The sequence below is a fragment of the Anser brachyrhynchus genome (assembly GCF_964034855.1).
Source record: "Anser brachyrhynchus genome assembly, chromosome: 21".
Taxonomy (NCBI): Eukaryota; Metazoa; Chordata; class Aves; order Anseriformes; family Anatidae; genus Anser; species Anser brachyrhynchus.
Genome location: NC_137714.1, coordinates 9,535,897 through 9,562,123, shown reverse-complemented (window position 1 = coordinate 9,562,123; position 26,227 = coordinate 9,535,897). Strand labels below are relative to the sequence as shown.

At 46.7% G+C, this 26,227-nt stretch overlaps 2 protein-coding genes and 1 long non-coding RNA gene across 29 annotated transcripts in view; 2 read left to right on the top strand and 1 right to left on the bottom strand.

Annotated features, from left to right (window-relative positions):
- The first annotated feature begins 2,324 nt into the window (after positions 1–2,324).
- LOC308181173 lies at positions 2,325–8,793 on the top strand. Its single transcript, XR_013941353.1, has 3 exons — positions 2,325–2,465; positions 8,052–8,123; positions 8,514–8,793. It is a non-coding gene; the product is annotated as an uncharacterized lncRNA (long non-coding RNA).
- Positions 8,794–12,592: 3,799 nt separating this feature from the next.
- SLC45A1 (solute carrier family 45 member 1) overlaps positions 12,593–26,227 on the bottom strand; it is a 77,829-nt gene continuing 64,194 nt past the window's right edge. For 23 of the 27 annotated variants that reach the window (XM_080563962.1, XM_080563975.1, XM_080563976.1 and 20 more), the window contains 4 exons: positions 25,121–25,274; positions 24,054–24,230; positions 23,208–23,413; positions 22,841–23,141 (listed from right to left, as the gene is read on the bottom strand). In XM_080563962.1, coding sequence (XP_080420088.1) covers positions 22,857–23,141; positions 23,208–23,413; positions 24,054–24,230; positions 25,121–25,274 — 822 coding nt within the window. In that variant the 3' untranslated portion in view covers positions 22,841–22,856. Of the gene's footprint in view, positions 20,049–22,840; positions 23,142–23,207; positions 23,414–23,862; positions 24,231–25,120; positions 25,275–26,227 lie in introns of those variants that run through there. The other 4 variants (XM_080563965.1, XM_080563968.1, XR_013941349.1 and 1 more) reach the window with 3 other exon arrangements.
- On the top strand, positions 16,820–17,630 carry MRPS16 (mitochondrial ribosomal protein S16). The gene is made up of 3 exons (XM_080564011.1): positions 16,820–16,952; positions 17,021–17,281; positions 17,367–17,630. The coding sequence occupies exons 1-3, from the start codon at positions 16,940–16,942 to the stop codon at positions 17,498–17,500; spliced, it is 408 nt and encodes a 135-aa protein (XP_080420137.1). The 5' UTR covers positions 16,820–16,939; the 3' UTR covers positions 17,501–17,630.

The window sequence follows — 26,227 nt, the reverse complement described above, 5'->3', positions numbered from 1 at the left end:
TATTTAGCTGCTATCCAGAAAATTGAACCAGTTAAAATAGAGAGTTATATTAAAAATTCTGAAAGATAACAAAAGTATGGGATTTAAAAAACAAAACAAAAACACGCTCGCATGGAAAAGAGGTTAAATTATCTCATTCATTTCCCAATTCCCCTGCAGACTCTATGCTCAGCTCCTCTTAACTCACTTACCTATCCAAACACAGGGCAGACGCATCAGTTTTCATCATTCTTGGTAAAAAGATGACATTTTCACGCTTGCTCTCAAATATCATCTCTTTCCAGCACAGTTTCCTGCAAGCTATGCTAATTCCTCCAGGCTTTTTAATATATGCTAGAAACTTCACTGTTATATCTTAATGACCATCTTGGTGGGAGTCGCCGAGCCGCTATCTTTGATTTTGCTGTCTTCACAAATACAAATAAAACAGTACTTCAGCGACGCTCTGTGACAAACTAGGCGATGCGCATCGTCCTCTTACATAAGGAAGGAAAGAATTCGTAGAGAACATCCAGAAAGTATTATTTTGTTAGATATCAGAGTGGTGGGGCAGAATGGTAATGCTACACAAGACCGTGCCTACACTCCCGGGATCATACACAGTTTGCTGGAATACAAAAAATATATTAAATAAAGTAGGTCACTGTGTGGAACAAGCTCACTCACTCCATTATTACTGTGAATGACAAGAATATTTTAGTAAGCGTTCTTTTAAACCCGTAGAAAATTTCAGATTTATCTCAATTTGGCTTTTTTCATGAGAACTGAAACTTGCAGTGCAAAGATCATTTATAACAGCTTTAGCAGCCGAACTTTTTAGGCACGGATTTGGTCACTTTTCTGGATAATATTCGGCTCTCTCCGCTTTCCCCCCAACAAGAAAAAAAGCTTAAAGACCACAAACTGGGACTTCTGGGAGGTGTGACTCCATTTGTCACCTTACCTAATACACACTGTTTCTTCGCTATGCTAAACTTTCACCATGACTGCATAATAGAGTCTCGCTGCTATTGTTTCTATCTGGGAGTTTGACAGACTTCCCCCGATTGGATGAAACGAGCATTTTCCCTTGTGACGGACATCAAAGCCAGCGATGTCTCTCATCGGCTGTGGAGTCCTGCTGGCAGTATCACCAGCTCTCACACAACCCCATCTAGCTTTTGGGGGTCCGCCCCATCCGTCCTCAGCAGTGGGAAGTTCTTCCAGAAGCAGACTGTTATTCGTTCCTCGGTGGAGCTGAGGCTCTGTAAAGCTTTGCTTTTTTTCTTCCCTCACTCCCCCTTTATTTCCAAGCTTAAACTTGCATCCAGCGGCAACCTGCGCCTCCCGGTGTGCACGGCCTGGCCCCGGCTCGGGGAAAGACCGGCCGCGCACCCCAGAGCCCATGTGGCTGCCCGGCATCACAGAACTGCAGCTCCCAGCATGCCTCGGGACGGAGCAGTCCATCCAACCCAGAGCATGCATTTAGAAGCATGCATTTAGCATACTACATAGCCTCTGCCCTGTAATCCTGCGAAAATCATAAGAACGACAAAGCAAACACACAAACAAACATTGACATCCTAGTCATAAACGTGCTGTAACAATTACCCACCTGAGGAGGAGCTGCATTCAATACAGGCACCTACTACTATATAGATTGCTTTACTCTAACAGATCCTACTAGCTGTTACCTCAAAAAGGATGTGCTTACCGGTCTCAACTTGCATCAGTCCAAACAGTCAACTTGTGTTAGTAACAGAAGAAGAAATAATACAATATTGTTTAGTATGTTACATTTGCGATGTACTGTTCCGAGGCTGCGCTTGGAAGATACAAAATATATGTGCAAGGGTAACATGAGAATGCACCAATTCATGATGAGGAGTAAGGAGGACTAAAAGAATGCTCAATTTGCAAGACATCTAGATAACTGGGGCTTCTTGGACTCTGGGAACTGGGTCAAACCAACCTTGCGGTTTGGACTGAGACCAAGGGCTCAGAGAGCATGCGTGAAAAGGAAAGGTTAAAAAGTTCAACTCTGATGAAGACATCTTACTTCATCCCGACAACCACCCGGACGACCACCAGAGAGTAATACGCAAGTGCAGAAGGACTGATAAGATAATTAGCATACGAAGCGAGGCTAGGCGGAGCTAGGAAATGAATATGCATAGATGAGTTGTGAAACCTAATGCATATGTAGTATCTTAGGAGATAAAAGAGAACTAAGAGAACAAATCAGACGAAGTTAGATTTGGGCAGGCATGCCCCTAACTTCCGGCGCCTAATAAAGCACCTTCATATAATCACTTTGTGGATTATGTGTTTTCATGAACGCTAACATTTTGGCGACCCAGGTGGGACCTCGTGGGCACTGCTGAGGCGGCTCACGAACTGATCACGCTCCAGCCGGCACCGAGGAGTTTCTCGGGGAGCCATCGGCCGCGACCGACCCCCGCTGCTCACAACGTACCTCTGAAAGGGTAAGAAAAAGGTGCTTTCTGGTAATCGGTACCGATCTGGTCTGGGAGCCTGCCGGTCAGACGCGGCGAAAGCCACGCACGGTTGGGCTAGGGAATTCCCGTGGTAAGCCTAGGCGCCGTCCGTCAGACAGTCGCGAAAGCGCTGCAGGTTCGGCATCAGTGGTCTGGTTTTGCTGCAGGCTCAGCATCTGGTTCGGTTCGGTAAAAGCTATAGCTGATAATGGAAAAACTTAAAAGTATTCTGGGCGGTAATGCTTCGGTACCGCGATCCTCCCCTTTGGGCTGTTTATTAGCACACTGGAAGGAGGGGTGTTTCGGGCAGGAGTTACGAAAGGGTAAACTGGTTGATTACTGTAATGTTTGGTGGCCACAGTATGAACTAGAAGATCAAGAAAGTTGGCCAGAAAACGGAACCTTACAGTACAATACTATCTTACAATTAATGTTATTTTGTGAGCGAGAGTGCAAGGGGCCTCTCTGTGTGATTGCGTGATTGTGTTGTGAGTGAGACGCAGCATCGCTGCGAAGTGAGTGCGGAGTTCCGATCCGCGGTTCCGTATCCTCCGCGAGGGGAGCGGCCGGAGACGAATGAAGCGCATGACAGACCGAAAAGAAGTGCTGCTTTATCCAAATGTTGATTGGTGGTGCCCAATACACGGGCCCGGCGGTGCATGTTGCAATCCTATTTCATTCTTAAATGTTTTGAGTGTGACAAGGAGGAAGGTGGGAGCATTATCTAAGTAACAGTTTAAAAGTTTCGGTATATTTGCGGTGGTGTTTGGTCGGTTTCCCAAGTATCGGGGGAGGGGGGCTGACTGATTATCAAAGCGGTAGAATGGAGAGCCACTTCTTTGGTGGTTCGGGCCTGAGCCCTGGGAATTTGGTAAGAAGGGGGAGAGCGAATTTATTTAGGCCTCAGTACCTTTTAAACCCCCGTCTTGATGGATACACAGGAGTGATTCCTTGTTTTGTGTAGGCTTACTAACAAAGTGCATGAGAAAAATTAGCATTCGGCTTGAAATTCGGCCTTGTTGAAATGTAAATTTTGTGGAAAAGGTGGTATTGTTTGTCTAGAAGACGGAAGGCTGAGTGCTTCAGGTGTTTTTCCGAAGTCCTGTGGATTTACGATTGGAACGGGGCTCATTAATAATCTGAAATAGTGAAGTTTGTATGTGGAGTTTAATCCCAGAGAATTGGGACATTTGAGAAGACTAGGAAAACATAGTAAAAACCTGCAATAAAAAGGTTTGCGTGGAAATTGAAACAAGGGACAGTAATTAATATAAATAAATAAAAGGGAATGGGAAATCAAGGAAATGGGTAATATCCAAAACAAAGACGTTTTAAAGAAAGCCTCCTTGGGTGTATATTGGCACATTGCAAGGATATTGTCGGAAGGGGGGGGGGGGGGGGGGGGCGCGGAAAGCAAGAGGATTTCCACTAAGTATTGCAATCAATTGTGGCCACTGTATAAACTAAATGGCCACTTTATGGATCAATCGACTATAACAGTGTCTTGCACTTAATGTTGTTTTTGAGGAGAGAAGGAAAATAGGATGAAATGTTGTATACTGATATGTTGTTTCAGCATCTTGGAGGGAAAAGGTATGGAATTAAGTTGGTCCCTGACTGAGACTTTGGTGTTGGCATTAGAAAAGTACAGGCTGGAAGAAGATAAAGGAAGTGTTAAAAGGGTTGTTGAAGGTGTTAAAAGCTGTGTGGCATGTAGTATTTAACAGAGCTGTTTGAAGTTGAATGAGCAGGGAAAGAGGATGTAGGAATGTTAATAGTTCCACCTCAACCCGAGGCTGAGATCTCCTCTGGGGCGGAGGGACCATGATGGGTCCGGGAGAGAGTTGTCATGGAAACAGAAAAGCAGCTAACTCTTGAAACAACCTGAGTTCATGTGTGAGCTCAGATTGCCAATGGGACCGCTCAGGGAACTTTCAACCATTGCATTCCCCTGACCGACCCCCCCCCCCCCCGAGACCCTTACCACCCCGGAAATTATGTAAATACCAAAATCTGGTTAAATTGGGAATTGAGAATCTGTTCCAACAAGGTCCAAAAGAAAACCCTATGGAATTTTTGAATTTTTGGACCAACTTTGAAATGCAATGGAAAAAAAAAAAAAAAAAAGAAGACAAAATTTGGACCTGGCTTCAGAAAACAAACAGAGGCAATTGGCTAGCCTCTTTCTAGGGCAATCGGCCCCTGATATCAGAAAGAATTTGTCTTAGGCTGCAGGATAAACTTACAACAGTCAGAAATGACGGGGACCTGGGGCATCTACCCTAGCAGGTCCACTAGTTGAAATAAAGCTAGGAAACGAAGAGAGAGGCTTGAATTTTTGTTGTTGTTGGTTACAGGAGCTTCTTTCTCTGTGTTAATTAGTCTGTAAATGTAATAGGAGCAACATATTCAGTGTTAAATAGTTTAAAAGGACGACTGGGAACTAAGACAACTACAATAATTGGAGCCACAGGGAAGGAGGAGGAACGGCCATTCTTACAACCCCTTGATTTGCGTTTTGGGGGTAAGGAACTAACCCATGAATTTTTGTATGTACCAGAATGCCCGATTCCACTCTTGGGACGGGATCTATTAGCTAAATTAGATGCAACAATAACCTTTGAGGATGGAGAATTAATAATGAAGGTACCTGAGTCCAAAGTAGGACAAATCCTAATGATCAAAGATAAACCCTTTGTTAATATTCCAAGAGAAGTAGAAAATGCAGTTATACCAACAGTATGGGAAACAGATGTACCAGGGAAGTCGAAACTGGCACAACCGGTAAAGGTGGAATTAAAGGAAGGAGCCAAACCTGTTCGAATCAAACAATATCCACTTAAGATAGAAGCTAGGCAGGGGACAGTGAAAATTATTGACAAATTTCTCAAACATCAGATTCTGGAAGAATGTAAATTGGAATACAATACTCCAATTTTTCCAGTAAGGAAGCCAAATGGTGAGTATAGATTGGTACAAGATCTTAGAGCAATAAATGAAATAACAAAGGACATTCACCCGGTAGTGGCTAATCCTTACACATTGTTAACATCTGTGAGAGAGTAATATAAATGGTTTACTGTGATAGATTTAAAGGATGCCTTCTTTTGCATACCTCTTGATAAAGATAGTAGAAAATTATTTGCCTTCGAATGGGAAAATCCTCAGAGTGGACGAAAGACACAATTAACTTGGACAAGACTCCCACAAGGCTTCAAGAATAGCCCGACCCTCTTTGGAAGCCAGCTGGCCAAGGAACTGGAAATCTGGACAACGCAAGGACAAATACAGGTACCCAGAAGTCAGTATTTGCTGTTACAATATGTAGATGATATTTTGATTGCTACAGAGAATGAGTCGCTCTGCACCCAAATAACCATCGAAATTTTAAATCAGTTGGGAATGGGTGGTTATAAAGTTTCAAAGGAAAAAACACAAATAGTTTGCTCAACTGTAACATATTTGGGGTGTGAGATTTCCCAGGGACAAAGAAGTCTGGGTGTCAATAGGATAAAAGCTATATGCACCATCCCGGAACCTCAAAATCTCCATGAGCTAAGGGCCTTCTTAGGAATGGCTGGCTGGTGCAGATTATGGATAATGGATTATGGACTCATAGCTAAGCCCCTTTATGAAGCTCAGAAGGCACAGGATTTTATTTGGGGAAAAGTACAGAAAGAAGCTTTCAAGAAACTTACAGATGCCTTAATGAAGTCACCAGCTTTGGGCCTACCAGATTTATCAAAAGATTTCCAGTTATTTGTATATGAAAGACAATGACTAGCACTAGGGGTACTAACCCAGCGACTGGGAAGCTGGAAAAGACCTGTGGGATACTTTTCTAAGCAGTTGGATGCTGTAAGTGCAGGATGGCCCTCATGTTTGCGGGCAGTAGCGGCAACAGTTCTCTTAATCCAGGAAGCAAGGAAACTTACCGTGGGAAAACGTATTGAAGTTTTTGTACCACATATGGTAACAACTGTTTTAGAACAAAAGGGGGGCCACTGGCTATCACCCAGCCGAATGATGAAATATCAGGCAATACTAACTGAACAAGATGACGTAACCTTGAAAACAACTAACCTGTTAAATCCAGCAGTATTTCTAGGAACTGTTCCAGAAGAAGGACCGTTGGAACACAATTGTGTGGAAATAATCGAACATACCCATGCCAGCCGCGAGGATTTGAAGGATGTACCCCTTGAAAGGTATGATTGGGAACTTTTTACTGATGGTAGTAGTTTTGTGGAGAATGGAACACGATATGCAGGGTATGCAGTAACAACCCTGAAGACAGTAATCGAAGCAAAACCTTTACCACCTGAAACATCAGCACAGCGAGCAGAACTGATAGCCCTAACTCGAGCACTGGAACTGAGTAAAGGAAAGATGGTAAATATTTGGACAGATTCAAAGTATGCTTTTGGAGTAGTCCATGTTCATGGAGCATTATGGAAAGAAAGAGGGCTGTTGTCCTCACAAGGAGCCAATATAAGCTATCAAGAGGAGGTGTTAAATTTGATAAATGCGGTACAAAAACCAAAACAAGTGGCTATTATGCACTGTAAAGCTGATCAAGGAGGAACCTTGAAAATATCAGAAGGGAATCGGCTGGCAGATCGAGCAGCTCGACAAATTGCTCGGGAGGTGTGGAATGTAATGGCTTTGGTACCACTCAAGGTAGGCCCCACTTGTCTTAATCTTCCCAAGGAACCAAGATATTCACCAGAGGATGAGATATTAGTACATCTCCTAAAGGCCCGAAAGAACTCTGATGGATGGTATGTAACTGCTATGGGCGAGGTAGTAATACCCCCCTTGGTGATGCGAGAAATACTTCAGACAAGACATAATGAGTGTCACTGGGGTGCAGAGGCAATGGTAACATTTTAAAACGTAGCATCATCTCTACACATATGTTAACAATGGCAAAATCAGTAATGTCAAAGTGTGAGATTTGTCTGAAAAATAATCCAGTAGCAAGAAAATATGCTGAAATGGGAAGAGTTAGAGTAGGAATAGAACCAGGAGATTACTGGCAAGTTGATTTTGTAGAGTTACCTAGGACTAGGGGATGTAGGTATTTGTTAGTAGGGGTTGACACCTTTTTCAGATGGCCAGAAGCCCTTCCCTGTCGCACCAATCAAGCTAAAGAGACAGCAAAATGGTTACTGCGGGAAATCATTCCGAGGTTTGGGGTACCATTAGGAATATCCTCGGATAGGGGGCCGCACTTTGTTTCATCTGTGGTTAAAGACCTAAGTCGGCTATTAGGAATTTCTTGGAATTTACATACTGCATGGAGACCCCAATCTAGTGGACAGGTAGAAAGGATGAACCAAACTCTAAAGGGACAGATCAGTAAAATCTGCCAGGAAGCCAAAATACAATGGCCACAAGCTTTGCCTATAGCTTTACTGAGAATAAGGATAAAGCCAAGGAGTGGAATGTCAGTAAGCCCGTATGAGATTACGTATGGAAAGCCTTATGAATCCCCAGAACCAAATCCTAATATGCATATAACAGGGAGCCAGGATGTTTGTAATTATGTATTGTCTCTTGGTAAAACTTTAGCTCAACTTCGAAGTGTTCTGGTGTGGAACCGACCGTTGGCACTGGAAAATCCTGTCCACGACATTCAGCCAGGTGACCGAGTGTACATTAAAAACTGGAATGAAGAACCCCTGAGAGAACGGTGGGCCAGACCTTATCAAGTATTATTGACTACTTTTACAGCTGTAAAGGTAGAAGGGGTGGATGCTTGGATTCATTATACTCGGGTGAAAAAGGTTCCCGAATTTTGGTCAGTGCGAGCAATCGGAGATACAAAACTACAGATGAGGCGCGTATAACCATACGATGTTGGGGTTCTTAACAACAGTAACGATAACAGTAATTGTTTTGTGTAAGTACCTTGTAATTGGGTTCCTAGAAATACCAGAAAAATATAAGAAAGAGGAAATATTCAGAGGAGAAAATGTTACTTTGGAATGTGGAATGCACAACGATAAACCAATAACAATTAGCTCTCTACAGGTGGTCTGGGGAAAAATAAATGACTCCGGACAGAGCCAGGAAATATACGTAGACACAACCGGGGACAATACAGGATTGAAGGCTGGATGGAAGGGGAAGGCGTACGTAAGTATAACCATAGAATTGGGCCAACAACTGAGAGGAGCTACCACCTGAACCCTGTTTAGTGTTACTAAAGTCAACAAAGGAAACCACCGGTGCATGGTAACACATGAAAATAGCACAGATTACGGGATAAGAGAAATATTGGTATATCTGAAATTGGATAAAGGAATATTGGTAGCCCACCAAAAAGGATCTAGAAGAAGAAGAGAGGGCCAGGCACCATGGACACAAGTGGTACAGATCCCACCTAGGCAACCATCAGAGAATTTACTGGTAGGATTGATTAAAGATTTTGCCATAATGAAAGGAACTGATAGAATTACTGCTTGTTTGCCCATCCCAAAAGCAACGGGGGACCCGCTTGAGTGGGGTATAATAACCTCCCCACTGCCCCAAGTAAAAGGAAATGAAACAATTCAATGTAAAGAAGTGAAAGTTCTAGAGAGGATAAATGTTACACAATACTATAGGAAACTGAGCCCCCCAACATCAAGGTCTGAATGTGAAAAGAAGAACTACCATTTCATAACAATAGGCAGATTTAAGAATGTGGGACAGTGTTATTACGACGAACTACGTGTAGTAGAAGGAGTTAGAGAAAAGATTGTTTGGGAATGTCAAGAGAAAAATAAGCCAAAATTAGTAGGGCAAAAAGAAGTTTAGAAGAAGGGGAAGATGAAGATACATGGCATGAACCCTCGGATGGAGTAAAATTCAGTTGGGCGTTAGAATCTCTATTTGCACAGGTAGCTACTTATCGAAATAGGGAAATGATTTATAAACTTACAGGACAAGTGAGTAGGCACGAGAGCCACGAAAGAAGGCTTTAGAGACCTTAATATCCAACTACAATCTACAACTAAAATGGTGCTACAAAATCGATTGGCATTAGATACACTGTTATTAAAGGAACATGGAGTATGTGGATTTCTAAAAGATCGTATTGATCATTGCTGCATCCACATTTCAAATGTGACTATTGATGTAGAACATGTCATAGAACAACTGGCTTGAGTGGAACAAGATGCAGAACAGGAAGAGAAAGATATGACAACAAGCTGGTTGGATAAAATTTTTAGTGGATGGAATATTAGTAATTGGGTTAAGTCCTTACTGGAGACAATAATTATATTGGTGATTGTAGGGGTACTAATTTGGTTAACATTTATAATGCTGAAAAGTCTGATTCTAAGGAAGACAACCTGGAACCGGACAGTGATGCAAACTATTGCTCAGCAAATGGAACCACATCCTCAATATCCTCCACCGGCATCTAACAACTTTGGATTTCAGAGAAAGAATCTGAGGAACCCAGGAGGTGAAATGGAATGAAAACCGAATAGACAAGATCAGTTTCAGATCAAGTGAACCCAACCAGAAGGGTGAACGTAACATAAAGCAGAAGTGGTGGACTTATGAAATGTTGTGACAATCCTAATCTTTGTAATTTCCTTGATTCTTAATGATGTAATTTTCCATGATTATATTATTGGTGAGCACTGAGTGTAAAATATTTTAGTTAGTTAGTGAAAGCATTTGCCCTCCTCGAAAGGAGTGAAATGCTTTCAAAGGGGGGAAATGTTAGTAATAGAAGAAGAAATAATACAATATTGTTTAGTATGTTACATTTGCAATGTACTGTTCCGAGGCTGCGCTTGGAAGATACAAAATATATGTGCAAGGGTAACATGAGAATGCACCAATTCATGATGAGGAGTAAGGAGGATTAAAAGAATGCTCAATTTGCAAGACATCTAGATAACTGGGGCTTCTTGGACTCTGGGAACTGGGTCAAACCAACCTTGCGGTTTGGACTGAGACCAAGGGCTCAGAGAGCATGCGTGAAAAGGAAAGGTTAAAAAGTTCAACTCTGATGAAGACATCTTACTTCATCCCGACAACCACCCGGACGACCACCAGAGAGTAATACGCAAGTGCAGAAGGACTGATAAGATAATTAGCATACGAAGCGAGGCTAGGCGGAGCTAGGAAATGAATATGCATAGATGAGTTGTGAAACCTAATGCATATGTAGTATCTTAGGAGATAAAAGAGAACTAAGAGAACAAATCAGACGAAGTTAGATTTGGGCAGGCATGCCCCTAACTTCCGGAGCCTAATAAAGCACCTTCATATAATCACTTTGTGGATTATGTGTTTTCATGAACGCTAACACTTGCATCAGTCAGAGAAATGCATCAGTCCATAGACTCCAACCCACCTGCCTAAAGAACCCTGCAACCAACCAAAGGCAAAACAAAGCACTTACCCCAAAGGGCAGCCCAGGCAGAATGAGCTCCCTGAAGCCATTCTTGGGGTTCATATACCATTAGGCCCCGCCCAGCACCCAAACCCAATCACCTGGTAAAGGGGAGAGGCAAAGCACAAGAAAGTAGAAAGAGCAGGAGGAGCAGCAGCTCCCTTCCCTTCCCTTCCCTAGCTTAGCTGAACAAGATGCAGAGAGCAGACAAGAGAACTGGGGGGTGTTGCTAGAAGCAACATTCCCCATGCTTTTGCTTCAGCTTTGAATATTGAGAGGACAATATGACCAAGCAACTGAAACCTTTTCAGCTGGAATTAGCTCAACCCTTTCTTTTACACAGCAAGAAAAATCTAGGAGCAGAACAAATTACACACCAAAAAAAAAATCAATATAGTAACATCACTCACAGGAAAAAAAAAGTGCATGCGGGGTGCTGCTCAGCCTGCAGTACCCGCTCAAAAACAGCAGAAAAAATGCACACCACACTGTCTAGGGGGGGAATAACTGCCCAGAGAAACTTGCCGCTCCTGGCTTGGAAGCCGAGCAGTAATGCAAAACTACATTTCCCGGCATGCCCCATGAACCAGCATGGCCAACCGGAAACTCGACACCCAAAGAGGACAACTCCCGGCATGCTGTGGGGTACGACAGCTGGCCACCGCTACTGCGCACGCGCGAAGCCTCTCCTCCTGCGGTACCGATTCTTCGCCAGCAGGTGGCAGCAGAGAGCGACGGACATCTTCTGCGCATGCGCCTATCATTTCTGCCTGCAGTACCTACTTTTGTCCAGCAGGGGGGAGCAGAGAGCGACAGGCCGCTGTGGCTCCTCCGTGCCTGCAGTACCAGTCTTCGGCCAGCAGGTGGCACCAGAGAGCGCCCCGACGCCCGTGCCGAGCCCGCCTGCTCTGCTCATGCGCGGAATCAGAACTGCAGCAACGGCTTCCGAGACCGTTTGCTCGTTAAGGGAAGCAGCGGGAACCACGCGGAATGCCACACGGAAAGGGCAATAAAAGGCACCCCGCCCCACTGACGCGGAAGGAACTGCCCTTCCGAACTGCGCATGTGCCACTCCGGACTCGGAAGCTGAGTGGAAAAGTGACACTACATTTCCCGGCACACCCCAGAAACCAACGTGGCTGACCGGAAGCTCGTAGCCCAAAGACCACAACTCCCGGCATGCTTCGGGGCACGGTGCTCACAGCCACCTGACCCTGCGGCCGCCCCGGAGCCAGCCCCGGGCTTTGTGACCCGCCCCCCCGCCCGCGGCCGGCCCTGCTCCCCCGCCCCGCGGCTCCGCCCCCCTGCCAGAGGCTTTCCCTGTCCCAGCCTCCCCGACCCCCTCACCCCTCCCCTGCTCCTCTGCAAAGAAGCAGCCCCGTCCCCGCTTGCCAACCACTCCATCCATGCAGACCAGCCCCAGCACACCCGCCCCAGGGAGCAAAGACAGCACAGGGCCACCCCACTGCTGCCCTCGCTCCCTGCTCCCCTCTTCCTCCCTTGGCCCAACAGCCTGCAGCCCCTCAGCAAGATGGCCCCAACACACTGAGGGGCAGTCCACATTCATCGTCACCCCCACAGACTCACCTGGGGCTCTGCCCTCCAGGAACAGGGGCCCAGCCTCTGCACCCTTCTCACTCCCCTCCTGCTACGGAACCTGCACCCACAGACACAGCAATGTCCACTTACCAGGGGCCACAAACACAGACAGCAGTGCAAGCCAGAAAGCAAACTCTTTATTAACTCGTGTGCAGGACTCCCCAGAGGGAGACTGTGGCAGGGTTCCCTGCCCGTACATTCTCCCCTTCCCCTGTGGAGGGGGGAGGGCTGCAGGGCTCCAGCATCAAGCAGCATCACTCCCTCTGTCAGTCTGGTCATCTGTCATGCAGGGAACAGTTGCCTCCTGCAGCCATGGGCTTTGAGGCACAGAAGAAGGAAGAAAACAAAGGAAAAGGGCACAAGCAGGACATAAGCAGCAAGAGAGAAAATGGACAGCATGGCAGGGGGACAGAACCACCTAGGAAGCAGGACAGGGATGATCAAGAGGGTTGAACAGAGGCACAAATGTTGGACAGGGGGTTCTGGCGAGAAAGGAGGAAATGTGGAACAGCAAGGGGAGAGACAGACAGAAAAGACATGAGGCAGAACAGAGGGACCAGAAGTGAGAGTATACACAGGGACAGGGACGTAGCAGGAAACACCAGGGGCAGGGGAAGCAGAACAGAGTGAAAGACAGAAGTAAGCAAAGGAATAACCAGGCTATGCTTCGAGGCAGAAAAAGACAAGGAAAGGGACAAGAACTGGGACGGAGGAATGGAGAGGGGGGAGGCAGGAGAAAGAGGGGGAGAGAAAGAATCACGGGAGGTGTGAGGTGCAGAGAAAGGCCAGCACAGGGACATGGGGTTTGACTGGGAAAGGGGACAGGGAGCATGACAGATGGACTGAAATAGAGGGGTGAAGAGCAAAGAAGCACAACTGAAACTGTGGAGCAGAGCGGGATGCAAGAACACAGAAAAGCAGAGGTAGACAAAGTGGGAAAAACTGACAGAAATAAATTGAGAGAGAGGGAGCAGGAAAGAAAGAATGAGAAAAATCAAATACTGCCGGGGCAGCAGGACTGAGAGATGGAGAACTGAGAAGTTCTTAAAGGGAGTGGGCAGGGGGAGGAGAACACCGGAGCACTGAGACTGAGGGGGTCTCAGAATGGGACAGAGATAAGAAAGGAGAGAGCAGTGTGGAGCAGGGCTGAGACAGCAAAGAGCGTCAAGGGAAGGGGAGCAGGACAGAGGCGCAGAGAGAAAGAAAAAGGTGAGCAAGCTGGACAGAGGGCTTGATAGCACGATGGCAGAGGCCACAGGACAGAGACGTGCAGACGGGTAGGACAAGGAACGGAAGGACCACGAGAGCAAAGAGTAGGTCAGATGCGGGTAGTGAAACATTAGCAGGGGGGAGTTGGTGTGTTATTGAGAAAGATGGGAAGAAGGACAGAGTGGTGAAAAGAACAACATGGACAGAGAAGGAAAAGCCTAGGATGAGCAGAGAGAGGAAGGGGGCGGGGAGGGGAGCAGTACAGAAAAGAAAGAACCTGGGAAAGGCAGCAACACACAGGAAAAGGAACAGGGAGCAGGATGCAGAAAAACATGTGGATGGGAAGTGGGCCATACAGAGAGCAAACAAGCAGGACAGGGGAGAGGAATGCAAAGCAGGCCAAAGAGATGGACAGACTATGAGGAGACAGGGGACAGGGAGGGGTGGCAGATGCAAACGGGAGCAAAGGCAGCCTGGGATGCAGAACAGGTGGGACACAGCCCCAGGGGCCTGGCACTTACCGCATCTCCTGCTCTGGGCGCCGCCAAGAAGGTTTTGCGGTTCAGATGCTTCTCGCTCGCTCTCTCCCCCAGCTTCCTCCTCTGTAAAGATCCGGAGGCTCAGCTGTCACCCAACCAAGATAATACACAGGGGTGCATCTGCAACTATGATAGATGGTTGTCCACAGCCCATGTATTTCATAGCAGTCTTTCATAACAATTGAATAGTGGAAGAACAGAAAAGATACACAACATGTCCACAAAAGCCCTTGTGGAGAATAGAGGGGAAAAAAATAGAAATAGCAAGCAGCTAGTACATCAGTTTTTCTATCAGAGTAACATTAACATACTAGAGATTTCCATGTTTTTTACCCGTTACATTGAAAGTCGCCCAATTCCGTCAGTGTTGACCATTAGCATTTTGTAAATTTTAATTTGGACATCTGAGAAAAACATTTCAAGTCCCCGTTATAAATGGAGAAAAGAATAAAAGAGGGGTAGAGGGGGAAGAAGCACAGCCATTCCTTTCGCCAATAATACGAGTAAAAAGCTCAGGCACGTGGCAAGAACATTCTTTGAAAGATAAAACAGATAAGTAACTGCGTGTTATTTAATCTTATCTACGCTGATGTGATCTTTAGTAGGAATAGCCATCTAAAAGGGCAAACAAAATACCGTTCATCAACAACCATTTGAACTTTTTTTTCAGATCAAAACTCCTACAAACATCCCCCGGGATGCTCAACTTCAGAATCTTTCCATTCAGTTTGAGGCAGAACAAGCACTTACTGTGGATATCTTCATCTGGCTCTCCACTGCTAGCAGAGTAGTACTCTAATACTGTCCAGTACATGCTGCAACCTACTTGCTTATACGTATTTATTGCAACCTGATTTGATACCCCAGGGCCCCCATTGTAGGCTAGCACCCCTTGGAAAGCCATCAGTGCCCACTGCTGTTCTCTTACCTCCCCCTGGAGACCTTGCGGGGCTCTCCAGTGTGCTCTAGCATCACCTAGAAGCCTCCAAGGGCATTCTAAAGGCCTCCCAGGGACCCCAGTGCACTCTAGTATCCCCTGCAGTAATCCCAAGGCACCGCAGTGCACTCTCAGGTGCTCTAGGGCCCTCCCAGTGCACCCTAGAGGCCTCCCAGGGACACTTACTATAATCTAGCACGCCCTTGGTGCCTCACAGGACTCTCCAGTGCTCTCTAGAGTATCCAACAGGCATCATAGCACTCCCTGGTATTCTCTTGTGCCCCGAACAGCCCTCCCAACCATCCCAATGCACTCTTGTGTCCCCTGGATGCATTCCAATGTCCTCTGTCATTTCCCCAAGGCCTCCCAGGCCCCATGGGTATTTCCAGCAAGCCCTAGAGGTGTCCCAAGGCCCCGCATTGCACTGTACAGAACACTAGTGGCCTCCCAGTGCACCCTAGAGACCTCTCTGGACCTCCCAATGTAGTCTCGTGAACCCTGGTAGGCTCTAAGTGCCCCTTGGTATGCTCTAACACCCGGTGGAATCCTCACAGAGCTTTAGAGTGTGTTCTAGTGTTTCCTACAAGCTTCCCAGGGAACTCTAGCGGCCTCAGGACCACTCTAGAAACTCAGGGCCCTTAGTAAAGTCTTGTATCCCTTGCAGGTATCCCAGAGACCCCCAGTGCACTCTAGGGAACCCTAAGAACAGCCTAGTTCACCCTAGAAACCATTGCACTGCTACCCAGCGTGCTCTATGGCATACTAGAGGCCTCCCACGGCGCTCTAGCTCCACCTAGAGATCTCACAGCATACGCCAGTGTGCTTTAGTACCACCTAGAGACATTGCAAGGATCTTCAGTATGGCCTAGAGACCTTCCAGTGGGTACTGCAGGCTACGTCCTATGGTCCTCCAGTCTGCTCTAGAGCCTCACAGGTCTATCAGGGCCCACAGTGTGCTCTAGAGGCTTTCCAGTGCACCGCAGAGAACCCAGGGTCTCCCAGAGCCTACTGGTGTGTTCTAATATCCCCTGGAGAACTCGCAGGGCTCTCCAACGTCCTCCAGCATGATCTAGAAGCCTCCCCAGGCACTCTTAGAGGAGCTGTTATCCTGGCTAAGACCAGCTGACAGGATGGAGGTGAATGAGTAACCCAATATGTAGTGGACTTGTGAAAGCAATTTGAGAGCAACAGTAAATATGCACAATGGTATCAGCCAGTAACATCCAAATTACAGGTACGTCATATATGACCGGGGGATGCGATACTAATTAAAGTGTTTTTGCAGAAAACCGAACTAGACCCAAAATGGGAAGGACCGTACGTATCATGGCTTTGTCTGGGATAGAGTTAATCTTCTTTGTAGAGGCTCAACCAGCGCTGTTTTGGGTTGTTAACGAAAACAGCGGTGAAAACACACCGATGTTTTCAGTTGTTGCAGAGCGCGCCCCGCCCACGCTCCGCAGCGCTCGCCTCCCCCTCCCGCCAGCCCCGTACCCGCAGCCCGGACCGGCCGCCCCCGCCCGCCGGCAGGCCCGGGGACGGACGCGGAGCGCGGCCCGCTCCCCCGCGGGCACCCCCTCCCCCGAGACCTCCCGACAGCCCGCGACCTCTTCGCTACCTCCGGCTCTCGCCCGCCGCCGGCGAGAGGAAGCCAAGCCCGGCCGAGAAGGAAGCGGAAACCCCCGCCAGCGAGTCGCCCGCAGCCGCCCGCCGGCCTGGGGCGGGGCCGCCCCGTGCGCCATCGCGTCGCGACCGCGGAGAGGGCCCGGCCGCCGCCATGGTGCAGCTCGGTGAGTGCCCGCGGGCGCGGCCCGCTGGACGCGGCCCGGCCCGTAACCGCCCCGCGCTCTCTCCGCAGGTAGCCGCCTCTTGAAGGGCTGTCGGGGCGGGCACGTCGTGATCCGTTTCGCCCTCGGCGGCTGCACCAACCGGCCCTTCTTCCGCATCGTGGCGGCGCACAGCAGGCGCGCCCGGGACGGGAAGTACCTGGAGCAGCTCGGCTGCCTCGACCCGCTGCCCAACGCCCGCGGCGAGAAGGTGGCGGGGCTCAACCTGGAGCGGCTGCGCCACTGGCTGGGCTGCGGCGCGCAGCTCTCCCGGCCCGCCGAGAAGCTCCTGGGTAGGCGCGAGGCGGGCGGCCGGGGGCGGGGAGCTAGGCTGGGGGCCCGGAGCGGCTCGCCGGGGCTCAGCGCCTCTCCTTGCAGGTCTGGCGGGGTTCCTGCCGCTCCACCCCATGACGGTGACGGGCGCCGAGAGGTTACGGCGGCGGCGGCGAGCGCAGGAGGCCGCCGTGCCCCCCGTGGCGGGCGGCTTGCAGCAGCCCGGCGAGAAGCCCTGAGGGGCGCCCCGACCCCAGATGCGCCGAGCGTCCCAGGACAGCGGGGGTCGGGCCCGGGGCACGGTGCATGCACTGCCCCCCACGCACACACCTTGGCGCGTCAGACTGCATTAAAAGTGTCGTCCGTGTATGTGCTGTTCTCTCCAGACTCGTGACTACTAGCGTCAACTTCGCTTGCGGCAACTAGAAACGGCTTTTCCTCAACTATACTGTAGGCACAGAGGTATCCCAAGAGGCATATATGGCTTTTCCTAAAGACATGTTTCTGGCTGTAGCATACCCCTTTTTGCAGCAAGAGAGCAAGGGACAGCTTCCATTTATCTGCTGCACTTGTCACATGTTTCGATTCCTGGCTCTGATAAATTCTTTCAGGGCAGTAAATGGTTTAGGAGACAGCTGCTGCAGGCAAATGCAAAGGGACTGCATCTGTGTTTAGTTTCTCCAGAGAAGTTCTGGACCTATTCATTTAGGAGCACAAGAGAAAGGTTTCTATCTCAGCTGAAGGAGTGGGTTATAACAGGAAGCAAAATATTAGTCTTACTACATCACACAGTTGGCCCCATCCCAGATAGACAGACTGATGCACGGCAAATGCTAGGCTTGAAGAAAGCTACAGATTAATCATCAATCTCTAGCATAGCATTTGATACATATACTGCTAAATTCTCTGTTTTAAGTAGTTCCTGTGAGTTTAGTTAACACTACTCACACAAACAAAAATGATTATTTTCCCTCTGAGGCTATGATTTCCTCTGTTGGCTGTTCCATTGGCTACTGCAACATTTGTTGTCCTTTGTTCAAAAGGGCTAGTAGTGGATCCTAGGAAAAGCAGGAGAAAAAGAAAAAAGCTTACATACAGCTTACATACATGGCAAGTACTGCACCATCCCCATTGCTGACTGCTTCACGGTCTGCTCTGTTTTACATGCATATGAATGTCTAACATTACTCAGTGCCTGCTTTCTTCCTGCTCCTAGAGTATGTGCAAGTTAGAGTATGTGCAAGTTCCATAAAACAGGCAGACTGATGAAGCAGTCCTGTTTATTTACTGGTAATTTTTAGCTCTATTTGGATATTGGACTATGTTGCTGCCTTTCAGATCTAATCTGAAACTCCTAGGCGGCTGCTGCTGGGGGCATTAGACAGCAAGCTGCCTGCACCAAAATTCTCGTTCCACACAGTTACCATTTCTGCACAGTATACATATATACGTATATTTTAAAGAGGGAAAAAATAGGGCTTTTAGCATGATTAGCATGAACTGCTTATATAGGGTACAATGCTGTCTTCCTAGAACTTTGAAACCTGATAGGAAAGAGCAGGAATGGCAATATCCAGAGAACTATGGATTTCAGTACAAGACCTCCCATCCGTCTCAGCACTGATACTTAGGGCACTGCTACCCTGCAGCTTGTGCTGTTGTCTTGGGGCCTGAAATGTCACCCTAAAATGCAAGCCCATTGTCACTAGCATCTTCTCTTCCAGTGACTCTCTACTGCAGAAGCAGCAGTTTGGGGCAGAGAAACAGCAATGGAAAGCTGCTGCAGTCATTTTCTTAATGACCATCAACAAAAACCTTCCTAGCAGGGAGGCTAAGTTAAATGTCTTGCAAGCAGAGATATGGAAATTTTCAGTGTAGATAATTAAACAGGTGCAGAAGCTCTCCCTTGGCTTTTCAGCTCTAGTGATCATACAATTCTCAAGACTTATTGTAACTTATGCAATCCATTGGCTGATGTTACGGTAATGGCATCTGAATAGTCTCTAGGGCTATCTTCCAATCTGAGGGAAAAGATAAATTAAGAAAGCTGCCTCATATCCAAAGGCAAAGCACTCGCCTCCACCCCACTCCCTGTAAAAAAGCACATATCCTATAGAGTACAAGATAACTCATTACTTATTAGTAGAAAATGAAATGTTTAACACTACTCTTTTCAAATAGTTCCCAACAGAGGTTTTGGGGTGTTTTTGTTTTTTTTTTTAAATCATTATTTTATTGTTGCTTGGGGGGTGGAGCTATTGGTTGATTATTTTTACAGTCAGGCTATTTTTGTTTCTTGAAAAAATGGTTTTCTTCAAAGATTCAGCAAAAGTTCTGAAATCGTTAGGTTCTCTTTTTGAGATACAGCACAAGTTGAGTGAACTGCACACATGGTGAAACGTTTATAACTATCTTAATTACAAATACGAGACAATTCATTATGTACTTTTCTCTCTTCCTCCCTCTCCCCATGAGAGCATTAACTAGGTACTTTCTCCTTCCCTCTTTCCATTTACCCTACCTCTGTACATGTCCTGTAAACACATTTATGATCACCCATAGATAATTGCCATCAAGGAACCTTTAATGATAATGACTTAATCAAAATTAGCCTTTAGGTACTGCTGAAGAGACTAAACTATGCCACAGCATAAAATCACGTTCCTGCCTAAACTCATGCATCTTCTAAACAGCAGCTCGCAGATTTAGAATATTTGAAGTGTCTGGATTCCAAAAGGTAAACATCACATTGCAGCTCACAGTTCAACAGTGACCTCCCAGTCATTTCTGTAAAACACAAAACATATGACAAATGAAGAAAATAAGCAAGTAAGCAATGCTGCCTCCCCCCCCCCCTTTTTTTTTTCTCTCCGTGGATTTGGTGCAACTTCCAAGGAACTCTGCAGAATGGTGACATACTTTTTTTTCCCTGGACACCACCAGTATCACTAAAAGCCCCAAATTAACATACATTGATGTTGAATTATCAATATAATAGAAAATGTAATATATACTCTATTATGCAATGCGTCTGGGCATAGCGATAGTTTTATAACTATTTATGTGTATTTCATACTCTTGTTTACAGAGGGAAGGAGTGACAAACATTACCATCAAAGAGTCATACAATATCCCAAGTTGGGATGGACTCACAAGGATCGAGTCCAACTCCTGGCTCCTCACAGGACCGCCCAAAAACAATCAAGCCGTGTTTATGAGTTCATTGTCTAAATGCTTCTTGAACTCCAGCAGGCATGGTGACAGTGCCCGACCACCCTCTCAGTGGAGAATCTTTTCCTAATATCCATTGGTAAAATACATTGATATATACATAGACATATACACTGAGAAATACATTGTTTTAATAAATTCTGGTTTTTTTTTTAAATTGTTGTTTGCAACACACAATGATCTGCAAATCCAGCTACCTAGAAAAGGAAAGTGCTCGTGATCCATTCAGTGCAACAATGCTGTCTACAAAACTTAAAAGGAGAAAGCACTTTGAGAACTAATTATCACATTGTGGGAATAAAACAATCATTTTTGACTTTAAAAGTTTGGTAAGATAAGGAGGAGAAAATAAGGTTACACAGCAGACCAAGAAAAGAAAAATTCCACAAAGCCAACTAGTCAGATTGTAAGAAATCAGACACTCAGAAGTGCCAGATGTACTGCTTATACACCAGTTCCAGTTTTATTCCAAACATTCTTGGTCCAGATGCCCCATTATAAAGGAAACAACATCTCACAGATATTCCTGCAGATGTGACACCGGGTCAGGAAATGTAAGCCCAAATAAGGAAAATAAAGATGAACAGTCATCAACCTGATATTCATTTGTCTCTGAATGCTTGACTTCATAACTTCCGTAGCGTTCCTCCATTTAAGTAAATACTGATTAGCATGAAACTTGCCTCTCATGTAAAAAAAAAAAAAAAAATACCAGGGTACTGATGATAAAAGTGAGAGGTTCTTACGAGTTGTGCATTATGCTTTCAAGCACTAGAGTATAGTAAGTCACAACAGCTAAATATTACAGAAGTTATTTCTTCTTGGCGTCACACATCAAGCATAAAGAAACAAACAAACAAAAAAACACTGAGGTGAACAGTCCAGAACAACTCCTTTAAAAAAGAGAGAGCCTCCAGAGAAACTGCTTCTTCTGGACCCAGTAGACAAGAACAAAAAGAGCGTCTAAAGGGATGCCATGCATGGCATTCCCGATACCAAAATGCCCATCAGCCATGGTAAATCTTGGCTCACTATTAGAATACGAAGGCAGACTGATAGGAATCCTAGAAATGGTTCTAACTTTTTTTTTTTTTCATCTTTGCTCTTCACTTAAAGTACTCCTGAGCTTAACTGGAACTTGTATAAGGTTTCAGGCATTTACTTCCAAAACCAGAATAATTGAGAATTCTCACAGGTAATGAAACCCCACTAGTCCAACTCTACTAAGTCTTACTAGTTTCAATGAGATATAAAGGATGTGGCTCTAGCTGACAAATCACTAATCCCTAAAATGTCACATGGTACAACTGCATGAAAAACAAGGATGATGTGCTACAGGCTTTCACACATGATTTTTTTTTTTTTATATTCTCAAACCTAATTTTGAGTGTAAGCTTCTACCCAAGGCAACTTGATGCAAAAAAAACCTTCTCCCCAAAGCCATTTTGCAGACAACTACCCATCTCCCTGCTAAGTCATCACAAGCTCTTATAGTCCCAGTTAAAAGTCTAATGTAGAAAGAAATATGTACATATCGGGAACCATCAGTGTGGACCAGAGTCAGAACCTAGAGAGCAGGGCTTGAGAGCCAGGCCCCTGCAGTTTCAGCCCCCAGCAACTTCTTGGAGCTGTTCTGCTGGCAGGAGCTCTGTACACCTAGGAGCCCAGAGACAGCCCTTAGAAGAGTACTTGCGCTACCAAAGCAAGACCAGTCACTCTCAACCTTTCCAAAGTTTTGAAAAGTACCTTCCAGGGCCAGGCCTACCATGGGCAGAGGCTGGGACCCACGGGTTGGCCCCACTGCTCCTTGAGGCCCCAGCAGGAGTTTCCACAGCCCTCAGCAACCAAGGGCCAGGCCACTCTGCCTGGCAGTGAGAAGGAACCTTCTGCTCACAAGTCTGGTAAAGCACTGCGGTCACAACACTCCCATGGCAGGGGAGCCCCATAGCTTGCTGACACCCAAAAGATCAGGGTCCCCCTGCCTGGGCAATGGAATTCTGTGTTCCCTGCCTCAGGCCAGGCAGCACTGTTCCCCCCAGGAATCATGCCGCTGCAGGGTGGCTGGAGGGGAAGGCCCCAGGCTGCCACCTAGGGTTCCTGCCGCTGTAGCCATGGACCCTGGGGACATAGATGGGCCTCTGCCACCTCAGGGGAAGGTGGAGTGGTGCCCTCTCACGGGCAGGGGAAAGCTTAGCAAAGATGGTGCATATCTTTCTGTGGTTTCCCATGCCCACTGCCAGCACAGTCACCCACGTCCCACCACCGTCCACTACCATCCTGGGGGTGCAAAGGGCCACCATACCATGACGAGGAAGGACAAGGGTGATGCAATGAGGCAGAAAAGGCTGTGGCAGCTTCGCTCATTTATTGGTCCTGTGCACATGGCAGGAGTGGGCGCTGCTCCTCGGTAGGTGGCAGCTCCTCAGCGGGTGGTATCGGCTCATAGGTGACGCAAAGGGAGGAGAAGAGGCAGCCCAGGAAGGACACCAGGCTGGCGAAGTACATGGCACCGCTGGCACTGCCCACAGCTGCCGTTAGTGGCCCCATGGCCAGGGCCACCAGGATCTGTGCCAAGAAGTACTGGCAGCTCAGCAGGGAGATGTCGACACCCATCCCACGCCGCATGCCCTCTGCCTTCAAGCCTGTGAACTACAGGGGACACAGTGTGAGGGAGTACTACCAGGAGCCCTGTCCCCCATCCTGCCCAGGGCTCACCTCACAGCTCTGGTAGTAGTCGCAAAGTAGGGAGTAGGGCAGCGTGCAGAGAGTGGCGAAGAGGACACCATAGGTAGCGCACAGTGACAGCACCACATAGATGTTTCTGGACAGCGTGGACAGCCCTGTACCCAACCCAAAGGCCAAGTACGCAATGAAGTACAGTGTCCGTGTGCTGAACCGCTCCTCTAGCTTTTCCAGCGCAGCTGCAAGACAACAGCATGGCATTTTCAATGAACCATGACTGTCCCCTGCCATGCACTAGGCTTGAGGAGTATACCTCCAAGCCCCACGGCCTAGCCGTCTGGTTGCCACAGCAGCAACCGTTACAGCTTTGCTTAACTGGTGGCTTGCATGCAAGCACCAAGATCCCCTTCCAAATCCTCCCACTGCCACAATGCAGCCTTGACACCCTACCTGTGCAGAGGGCATGACAGAGCTGCAGCCTGGCAGTTCCCTCTGTCTCAAGGGGGCAAGTGGGAATTGTTCTATGGGGGTGAACACACAGTGCTGGGCTGCTGCATGTCTGATTGCTGCTGTGCCCAAAGGACGCCTATGGTGGCTGCAGGTATTTCTGGACTCAACATGCGTTCAAAATGCAGCTTTTGAAAGAAACAATGTTCCAACAGAAATGTGTTTTCACCATACTGCTTACCTCCTCTGTTGTCAGAGTAGGCTATGCTAACTAGCAGAGATAATACGGTGTTAACACTCTGTTTCAGCACTTCCTGCCATGTGGTAGGCTATGTGCAACATAAATGCCGGACTACTTGTTGCAGAAACACCACTTAAGGAGCAGGTGTATCTTTCTGACAGCAGTGGGTGGGATGGCTGTACACTTAGTACCTGAATAGAAAGCAGCACTGAATGCATAGATGCACATTCCCCAGCAGCCCATGGTGACCCCAGCGTTGTACTTCTGATACTCATCTGAGTTGTGAGGTGCTTTTGGATTCCCTTGAAACACTACTTCTCCCATGAAGTCAGTATAGAAGAGCAACATCCCCTCAAATGAAAGCCATCCTGAAAGAAGCCAGAAATAACCCATTAGGATTACAGATTATCCGTTTCCTCTGGTAAGCCATGAATACTACTAGCTACATTGCAAAACCTGTCTTCAGTTGTGATTCTTAATGTATTACATACATAATGTTCAGCCACATTTATGAGGGACTGCTGTTCCCTGCGCGTTATGCTGTTTGTAAAAGTTGTTCATGATTTTAATGATCAAGATTTATCCTTTGAATTCACACATGGAATCTGACAGGCTGACTGCAGGTCACAGAATACTGGTTTAGCAAGAGAGCAAAATTCATTACAGCAGTCTGAACTGCCTTGCTGAATTTCACAGAGTAGTTCATCATATGTTAGTTTCAGGGTGCCGTTGTCCTCCTGCACTTAGCTACACTAGTCTTACGGGCACACCTGTAGCGTTGCATTCTGTGCCCCCTCACAGCCTGTTCTGTTGCCCCTATGTATATGGTATCAAAGGGAGGAAAGCAAATGCTGGTCTCAGATGTAAGCGGAGAAATACATCTATTCTTGTTGCATTCTGCTCAGTAACTGCAGTTTCAAAGCATTAGAAAGCACATTGATGCAGTTTCAAGTTCTTGCTTCAATGGTGTTTCTCGTCCTAGTGTAAACATTAAATTTAACAGACATGCTGACGTAAACCAATATTATTCTCTGTGTAGGGATGTAGGTTTCACGATTCTGGGTTTTGTTGTTGTTGTTTCATTTTTCTCAGCATTCTAAGAAACTAAATACCAGGAAGTACCTTATTGGTGAGTATATACGGAACAAATTATATCCTTTTTAGATAGCAGCTAGTGCTGCAAGAGATAAAATATTTTAAAAGATTCACGCAAGGTAGACCGCTTCGTGGTGAAAACAAGAAAGAACTTTTTCATTACCTAGGAAGTGGTTGATGCAGAGGTTACGAAGAGCCTTGGGCATGTGGCAGATGGTTGAACAAAGAAGTCTGATGGACAGCGGTTGCTCAGAGGTCTCACTCGATCCATTCAGCTCACTCTCATATTTAACACCATCCAGCAGGATATTGGCAACCTGCACCATAAGAACTCCCAGGTCAATAAACAGGTTAAAAAAAATCTAAACGACCTTTGAGCAAATCTACGCTATATTACATATCTGTCTGATCACCTGAAAGTTAAACTCTGCTGCTCAGCTGTTGATTTGGAGATTAAGAACAGTGCTAAGGATGTCCTTAAGTTCAGCCTTAGAACAAGCGATAAGTAGCGGCTCTGTGTTGCAGCTGTCGGTGTACTTGAAACTGTTCTAGAGCATTTGGCAACCACAGTCAGATGCTAGCACACGAAAAGCATAAATTCTATTGCACTTAATACAAGCTGTACCTGCAGCTGGTCCCTGAAGTTTTAGAGACAGGTCCCTGAAGTTTTAGAGACAGTGATGAAAAAAGAGCCTGGTTTTAACTGAAACACATTATTATCGCTCACTTGATGCTTCATTTCTACTTGCACAGTATATAAAATCCTGACCTTAGCAAAGTCTGCTCTCACAAACTGGGAGAAAGTACAGCGACTGGAAAAAACAAAACAAAACAAAAAAAAACACATACACAGAGGACAGTTTACCTCATCTTGGATCATAAAAAAAATGGGTCAGCACACAGAGGTCTCAGACATTCCAAGTTATCACCAACAGCGGGAGGTGAGGTCAGAGTCTTATCCCTGGGTAAAGAAAACCTCACTTCCCTGATGAAACCAGATGCAATGACTGCCATAACGAGAAGCTCATGGGAGAATCCTATCCCTGGCCCTATCTTGCAGGTTTTTCTGTGGAAAGGGAAGATACAGGCTCAATAAAAATGTGTTCTTTTCTGCTCTCATGTGGTAGCTTCCTGGGTGGTGAACTAGGGCTAAAAATACCAACCTAAATTTCATATGGGGCCTGAAGGGAGGGGAATGCTCCCATTTCTGCCCTCTTTACGAAAGCAGATGACAGACTGCCAGTCAATCATAATTCATGTCCTACCCATG

Coding starts and splice junctions, on each gene's coding strand:
- MRPS16 (XM_080564011.1), top strand. Junction 17,282..17,366: donor GCCCGCCGAGAAGCTCCTGG/GTAGGCGCGAGG, acceptor CTCTCCTTGCAG/GTCTGGCGGGGTTCCTGCCG.